The sequence below is a fragment of the Poromitra crassiceps genome (assembly GCF_964638095.1).
Source record: "Poromitra crassiceps genome assembly, chromosome: 16".
NCBI classification, from domain to species: Eukaryota; Metazoa; Chordata; class Actinopteri; order Beryciformes; family Melamphaidae; genus Poromitra; species Poromitra crassiceps.
The window spans coordinates 9,853,955-9,863,003 of NC_139645.1; the positions used below are offsets into that span (position 1 = coordinate 9,853,955).

General features: G+C 40.9%; 1 protein-coding gene across 1 annotated transcript; it reads right to left on the minus strand.

Moving 5' to 3' along the window:
• Nucleotides 1-3,033: 3,033 nt before the first annotated feature.
• LOC310791428 (THAP domain-containing protein 1-like) lies at nucleotides 3,034-8,387 on the minus strand. The gene is made up of 5 exons (XM_083653126.1): nucleotides 8,260-8,387; nucleotides 7,003-7,198; nucleotides 6,776-6,904; nucleotides 6,045-6,088; nucleotides 3,034-4,994 (listed from the first exon to the last, which is right to left on the minus strand). Exons 1-5 carry the CDS (start codon nucleotides 8,328-8,330, stop codon nucleotides 4,766-4,768), a joined length of 669 nt encoding a protein of 222 aa, XP_083509252.1. The 5' UTR covers nucleotides 8,331-8,387; the 3' UTR covers nucleotides 3,034-4,765.
• Nucleotides 8,388-9,049: the final 662 nt, after the last annotated feature.

Genomic DNA, 9,049 nt, shown 5'->3' on the forward strand with positions numbered 1-9,049 from the left:
TGAAAATTCTGTCATCATCTCTTGTGTGAGATGTGTTATGTTGGCCCTGTGTCCTGTGGCCCTACTGTTTTGTTGATGTAAAATTTGCTGAAATAGGCTTACACTCTTTAACACATTCATTCCTAGTATTCGGTTACATCACCACACGGCCATTTTGGTAGGAAAACAACAGGTAATTGTGATCAATTAACAGGTGATTACAATCAAGTGACACTTACAGCCAATGAGCTGTGTGTATTGTAGCGCGATATTGGTAGGAAAAAGGCTTGTGACATCATCGGAATACTATGGCGGTTCCCCAATGTTTCAATGTTGTCCGAGGGCCATGAAAAGAGTTCATTTTTATGTTTTTCAATTTAAAATGTAATGAATTTTTAAACTGTTGAGGCTATTGAATATTTTTCACCAGTATTGTAATACATTTTATTCAAATAATAATAAAAACAAACTTTTTCTCTCACTCCTTACAATTATGGTACTGTCTACTGTGTCTACTGTGTTACAGTAATAGTAAGTAGTAAGTATACCATCATAATGACATGTCCCATACAACAGTTATTCCCAAAGACTGAGTCGCGACCCACAGGTGGATCGCAGGAGATTTGATTTGGGTTGGTTTCTGTGGTAGAAATCATGAATTACCTACTGTATGCTATGCCAGTAAAACATAATTTACTCTCATTCTGTCTGTGGGGAAAGAATGTGGTTTATTGATGAGAAAAGACTTTTAGTTTTCCCAGAGAGATAAGCAACAAGAACCTCCTAGATGTTCCCTGTTGTATCAATAAAATGTCCATGTATCGATCATTGTAACATGTTTGAATAAGAACTCGTTTTCTATTGTTTTCATTCTATGACAAACAAATGTAATCTGACCTTGCACGTCAGCAATGTTCCAGTACAAACAAAGACATGAGACAGAGTGATGCCTCTCGCTCTTTTCTGTTTTTATCATTTCGATGGAGTGGGCGATTTTTCGATCAATTAAATACAAGAAAGACCTCTCTTGACTCAAGTCTGTTTGATTAAAGACAGTCTGCCATCACTGTTTACCTATTCCAGATAAGGTGATGTGGAAATGGCAGTAAAAAAAAAGACAGGAACACTCATTTATTTATACACACATTTATTTATTTATTTCAGGGACAGTGCAACATTAATGAACATTTGCATGTAAATGTGCCGGATTATAGCCTTAGCTAATTTCCATCCGTAGTCCCTCGACAGGTGAGGTACAAAAAAGTTTAAAAAGAAGAAATAGAAAAATTAGTGCATACATAGGGTAACTGACGGGTGCAATGTAAGTGACACATACATACACATAGGGTAGAAAGGAGAGGAGACATACATATACATGATGGAGGCATTTAACTTTGCAATTCAAGTGGGCACATACAGACCTTCAATTCCGGTATGTAATACAAATAAAACAAAAACAGGAAACATTAGGGACATTGACCAAGGTGGACATAGGACTTTCAAGGATAGACATATACAAAAACAACACATGAAACAAAAGGGTTTAAATATGGTCGCAGTTTTGATTTGATCTGAGCCATGACTTTAACAGCCCCTTAAAGGTGTGAAAACTGTTACTCTCTCTGACTGACATTGGTAGGCTATTCCATAGTTTGCTACCCCTGTAGGACAAAACATTTTGTCCGACAGAGGATTTGTGGTCACAATTCATTGATAAGGCCTATTGGGAATGTGCGATGGTCATTTTTAAAAAGAGGGTCCCCAGAAAACTGCTAGCAACAGTAATATAAATAAATAAAAGTGTCTGCTAAATGACGTAATATAATATAATGTTGTTAATAATTACTTACCCACTCATGGTAAAGCACAACCAAACATTTAAAGATAGCACATTGTATTATGTATTCACGTGTGTGCACTGATCACATGGCAGCATTTGCTCCAATTTCACATTTTGCTTTGAAAATGTTGGCAATAAGGATGTAATGATAATGATGATAAATGTCACTAGTTTACCAAAATATCACGGTGGTATAGTATTTCACTGTAATAATCCCCCCTTTTAATTAAACGTACTATAGGCCATATGGCCTTTCAAAGGGGGAAAGTATTTTGCTTTGAAGAAAAATATTGCTTTATTGAAGTGGAACTAACACTAATATGAGAAGGTTTATAATGTACATCAGTATGTAATTTACATCAGTCTAAAAAAAGGAGGATAAACTGTGATTAGGTGGGTTTACTCACATCATTATGGCTACTAGAAATATTGCGCACTTCGCACATTAATTTCTAGTATGCCTTGTACACGTCACGTGATCAGTGTCAAGTTGCCTGATCTAATAATATGATCTAACATGATTCTTTATGTTCTTGGTTCAAATGTAATTAATTCATTTAGACTTAAGAGTTTTTTTATTTATTTTTATTTTACTGCACACAATAGAGCAACTTATTTTGACACATTTCATTTCATTTCATTTCATTTCTTTATTTATCTCGAACAATAAAACACAAAACAGTAAAAGATCAATCATAAACAAATACATTTGAATAATAAAAAAATATATGAAAGACAATAGTTATGTTCGAATTTATGTTGGAATTTGGGATTCGACTTGAGACAACGACTTGAGGCTGCAGACTACAAATTGGATTCACGGTACGTCATGTCTGACGCATAAAACACTAAAATCCCAAAGACAAAATTCACTCTAAGCTGGGAGTTTAGCATTGAGAACGCAAGTTGCAAGTTGGCACATTCGAAATGTGTCTAACCGCAGGACTTAACAGTGAAGTAAAAGAAACTGGGACATTTTTAAAGAAAAACGTGATTACACCTCCCAAGTCAACTGCGCAGGATAACTGTTGTTTTGCATGATATTATATCCAGACATTAGCCTTGCAAAATATGATGAATGTCAATCAACTTAACTTAAAGGAGAACTTACCTCCAAAACACTTTTTTTCCAGCTTTTAACCAATATATATGACTTTGGGGGTGATGTGTGAAGAATTCTGGTCAGAATTTCCACATTTGACACCAAACTGTTGCCATTTTACCATTTGTATCATTTTTCAGCAGCATAACTGGCATAAGCGCCCTCTAAGGGTCAAACACTGCTTTTTTTTTTTCTCAAATGAATAGGAGATTAGGGGCACACTGACGTCACAGTGCCCCCAAAGACTATGGGATTTCAAGATAATTACTCCCCTACCCCCCCTGTACCCTTTCGGCTCCTCAGAACTCCAAGCCTATTCTTATTGAAGTTTGCTCTTAAAATACTGAACCAAACGTCGTCAAAGTTGGCACATGTCTTAATTATAGTTAGTTTCCCGCTGAATGTGTCACTATCTTACCTGGATAAGCTCGAATGATGATGTTTATATTATCAGTCCGAGTGGGAAGCACTGTCTCCAGCGCAGGCAGGCGGGAGCGGGCGGGAGAGAGTCGGTACTGTAAACCTCATGCACTAGCGCCAAGCTCCGGCGGCGCGCGCAGCAGAAGCTGGGCTCTCTCGGTGTGTCTGTGTGTGTGTGTTTTGCTGTGCGGATTGGGTTTGACCGTTTGATCAAGCAAGTAGCTCCTGTGCTCTTAAAATACTGAACACCACGTTGTCATATTTGACATATGTCTTCATTGTAGACAGTTTATCGCTGAATGTGTCATTACATTATAAATATCTTACCTGGATAAGCTCTAATTATGTTGTTTATATTATCAGTCCGACTTGGAAGCACTTTCTCTCGGCCAGTCAAACGGGAGAGTCTCTGCACTCTCATGCACCCGCGGGAGCGCGCACAGCAGACAGACTGTGAATGAATGGGCGGAGGAGGAGGAGGAGAGATCCGACAGGCTACTCAGCTACTGTGCCCGTCTGTGAAAAGCGTCCTGTCCAGTCGCACCTTCGCAAAAAGATGCGGGATTCCCTCAATCGCACAAAGAAAAATCGCACACCAGCTATTTCTGTCTGTGTTTGTTTGTTGCTCCGTGAGGTTACAGAGCGCCCCATGCATGGAGGAGCCAGGCTGTTTCGCCAGCCAGGGCGCAGCCTGCAACTGCGCTGAGAGAAAAACTTTTGCACAACTTTTAACAAGAATCATGAAAAGCCCCAAAACGCAAATTAAAAACAGATTTCATTGCGCGGTTTATCGCTAGTTGTACGAGGGAATGACGTGGAGAAATCTCGCATTGTGTTACCCCAGAGCGGGGGGTTTCTCCTATTGTGCGGTGATGCTGTAACGAGCCCATGTCACTTTGCTCTCGTAACGTAGTTTTGACACCTGCCATAGAGATACATGCAGAAAAATAATTAAATTTCTAGTTCGCCACTGAATTACCAAATTGATATAACTTTCAACCATTTTCAGATTTTCTGTTTCCATACAGACCAACAGCGTTGGCTAGTTGTTGATATTTATAGAGATATTGCCCCTCTCAAATAAATTATTTTTGAGGCAGTAGGCAAACTGTAATGGCGTCGATTTCCGAAAAAGAATCTCGACTTGAACACAGCCAAAGAGTCCAGTATAGACAAGAGCATATGTCATTTCTTGGTTTTTTCCATAGGTATTTTCAAATCACTGTTCTAATACATATCTAGGGGGTAAGTCCTCCTTTAAAGAGTCCTTGTAAAAAAAAAAGCAACAGTCTTGAATGAAGGGGGTGCAACAGTCAGACCAGATTAGCCGGGGTTCAGAGAGGGAACACGCTTTGGTCCCCAGAGAGTAGACCCCTTGATATCACGAGTCTCACGACTAAAATCTTTCAAATATTCACCGTGAATCAAAGAGCAAATTTGTTCCGGATGATCTCGCCACCCTCCACTTCCACTTGTTCGTAAAGCCACTTCCTGTCGCAGCGGCACTCGACCCCGCACTTGCGCGAGCCGCACTCGGGACACGGGTAGAAGCAGCCCATGCAGTCGATGTCCAGACAGTCACACATGTCCTTGTTGTTGGCCAGCAGTTTGCCTTTGTTGTCGTACACTTTACTCTTGGCTCCCAAGTTCTGTCTGTATGTATGAGGAGAAAGACTGACATTAATCACAGATGCGACAATTGAACTCGGGTTTTCTTGGAAGTATTTTCCCTCAGCAGTTTCCTTTCACTAATATGTTACTTTTAAATAACACAATTACAGTTGGACAATTATTAAAGTATGACATTGTAAAATGGTAATAACCTTATCAATAGGAAGTATGAACCACATTTTGTGTTTCAACACTATCAGGCAATGACAAACTGATTCACACAGTTAAAATATGACATTGATTGAGCAGAGACTGTAAAATCCTGGGGACAGATTTAGTTTTCACATCATTATGAAACAAACAATGGTCAAATCTGGCTTCAAACTAAATGCAATTAATACAAAACTAAACCAAGGAAAATGATGCACCGAGTATTCTTACACTGTTAGCATCACTATGTGCTGTTCAATGCCTGCCTTCCACGAGTTATTTTATGATTAAGTGTTTTTTTTAATGTTTTTGGTGAACCCACCTGCGCTCAACCTGCCTCTTCTACTTCAGTTAGCCAATTCCTGTTTCCCAGAATGCCTTTTGACAACCCCCGAACAACAGGCCTGAATTTGTGACATTCATCGAGTGTAGGTAGAGAAAGTGAATGCAATGGTGATAGTGATCAATAGTGATACTTAGAGAAAGAGAGCCTGTTTGGCCAGTCAATAAAAATAAAGTCTCCCTCTTACTGAACTAAGGCTTGTCTATGTCTTGTTGTGGCTGCATTGCATTCTGGTCTACTGAGGACACTGTCGGTTGAGAAAATGTGATCTCTTGCTGTCCTGCCATGGATTTCTCCCTGCATGAGTGTTGAACACCGGTAAGAAACGGTGAGTCTAGAAAGAAGCCCTCGCTCTTTGATTCTGAGGGGCCGACACCAAAACCTGACGTTTACCGCTCATGTTTTAGATCGCCGAAACATTTTCTACGACCAAAACTCCATTGTGGCGGCGCTGGATATCTCTTGGTGACATCATGTTTGGCCAGTTATCCACAGAAAAAAGAAAAATACCCACACACAAAAAAAAGCTATAGTCTCACCTGTCAGATGAGGTTTTGCCTCCTCGCCCGCCTCCTCGTCCACCCTGTGACAAAAAAGAAAATACATTATATATATACATTATATATATATAAAACATATTCCACTCAAGTAGGTTATCCCCACAATATGCTGGCTATATAGTTTCTATAGGTAGTTAGGTATTCGTAACTTCTACTTTTGTCATAGTCTGGTTTATGTTTTCACATATTACAGAGAGTTGCTGGTTAATGTTCTATTCTAGTTCAGAATCAGAATCAGAATCACTTTTATTGCCACAGTATGCAAGTTACATACGAGGAATTTCTACATGGTCCTATATCCCCTTTCCACCCACTGGAACCCAGTGCTGGTGCTGGTGGAAAATCCTGAGTGGATCGAAATGTTCATTTACAATAAAACTGACTGGGAGCAAGTCTGCAGAGTGTGGACTCTATTTAATTAAACTATAATGAGTATAACAATAATAATAGTCATTATTATATTATGTAACTGATTACTGATTGTGTATAATGAAACTCTGACATTATTTTTCTATTTTGCATTGGCAAAAGCAGTTTTCCTTGTTCTGGCTCAGTTTGCAGTGTTGACCACTATAAACAAGGCTCTTCCTCATGCACCATCACACAGAGTCTAGCAGGGCTGGACAGATGTCTCACATATAGGCTGAGTCTACCAGAGCTGGACAGATGTCTCACATATAGGCTGAGAGCAATGGCAATGGAAGACTCACCCTCATCCCCCCTCGTCTCTCCCTGCGTTGAGTGAAGGCATCCCTGGCCCGTCCTATGTCTGCTGGTGTCCCCATTTGATTGTTGGGGGCCGGCTCCTTAGGTGTCACCCCTCTTTTCCGAAGTTCAATCTATGGAGGGTTTTCACAGATATCTATTCATTTAGCATCATATAAAAGTCAAACTGGACAAAAAGCACTCAATGACTTGTGAGCAATAGTAGCCACACCTTCAACGGATCGTGCCGAGGAGCGAATATGGTGGGCACGGCATCCTCTTTCAGAAACTGCTTGCCATTGTAGTCCCTGAAGCATTCCGGCTTGAAATGCTCGGAGCAGAGGCAGGTGTTAGGGGTCGGGAGGAAGTTTTTCATCCCCAGGCTCTGCACCCATTGGCTGGCAAGCTGAGGTTTGCTGAGGGGGAACCTGCCATAGAAGGAGAGTGAGGAGACCATTACTTTTAAAGCAGGTTCAGAGTGATGCACAATTTAAATCATCGCACATATAACTGAAAGTTGTAGTCTATACTTTAAGTTAAGTTATCATTTATTTATCCCCATGGGGAAAAATTCATCCTCTGCATTTGACCCATCCTCTACTAGGAACCTTCCTAGAACTAGGAGCAGTGGGCAGCCGCAGTGGGCAGCCGCAGTGGGCAGCCGCAGTGCAGCGCCCGGGGACCAACTCCAGTTCTTTTGCCAGTGCCTTGGTCAGAGGCACTGACAGGAGTCTTAACCCTAACATACATGTCTTTGATGGTGGGAGGAAACCGGAGCACCCGGAGAAAACCCACACGAACACGGGGAGAACATGCAAACTCCACACAGAAAGGACCTGGGACGGACCGGGGTCCGAACCCGGGACCTTCTTGCTGTGAGACAACAGTGCTAACCACTGAGCCACCGTGCCATCCCAGAGTACACTGTGACTATTCCATGCTTTTGGACAATCTTATGGGGAGGGACAGTCGTCATGTCACCAAATGATGAATTTCCCCATGGGGATAAAGGATAACTTAACTTAACTCTCATCAAAAACAGAGCACGACTATATATTCAAGCAATGTGTGACATTGCATTTACCAATATAAAGGATTTATTGCAACCATTCTACCATAATTCGGTGAGCAGCCACAGAAGCTAAATCCAGCTGTCAGAAGAATGATGTACAAATGGTGAGTAGAGCTCAAATCTACATGAGCATCAGACAGGCAGCACCATTCACACACCTAACCTAATAACAGAGTTAGGATAAAGAAAATGGTATATCTCTGTATAATAGATAAGCTACTGTGCAAGCGTACTTTTTAAGCTCTAGTGTGGTACTGCAAAAACAATTACCATGAGAAAATAACACTATAGCCTACGCAGTATAGCCGTCGCGGCTATCTACGCAGTAGCGTTAGCTCAATTTGACTGTAGCATGCCAAGCTAACGATAGGCTAAGCTATGATGTACAGTTAAGTTACACTGGGTGGTAAGACTTACCTATAAAACCTGATTTCCGACCCTTTGATAAACTTGTTGGTGCATCCTGTTGTTGCACAGATGACGGGCATGATGTCGCTGGTGCTGAAACTACACTTTCATTCAGATAAATGATGGGGAAACATGCGTGGAAAGTGGGGACGCTCTGTTTGTTTTCTTTTCCTTCAGCTTCTTCGACGATCAGAAAAGGTCCGCTTTTATCCACTTTAACTTCCGGTTTCGAGTAGAAACGAGTGCCATCTAGCTGCAGCCCCAAGAATCGTTCAACAAACAGTGCATGTTTCTTGTATTTTCCTATTCCTCTTCTGAAGGATAAAAACTATGCAACACTTCTAATAATAAAAGGCATTCATATAGCAGTTTTGAAATAAATACATATATATTTTGTGTTTTACAGTCAGAACAATTATAGTCAAACTAGGAATAACAATAATTAAATTCAACAATAATAATTCAGGCGGTGTCCACACACACACACAGACACACAGACACACACACACACACACACACACACACACACACACACACACACACACACACACACACACACACACACACACACACACACACACACACACACACACACATACACATACACACACACACACACACACACACACACACACACACACACACACACACACACACACACACACACACACACACACACACACACACACACACACACACACACACACACACACACACACGGAAGACCAACTGGCTCTATAGGCCTACTGCTAATAATAATAGGACAAATCAGCATGTAAACAAACGGTTCTTCTGGGTG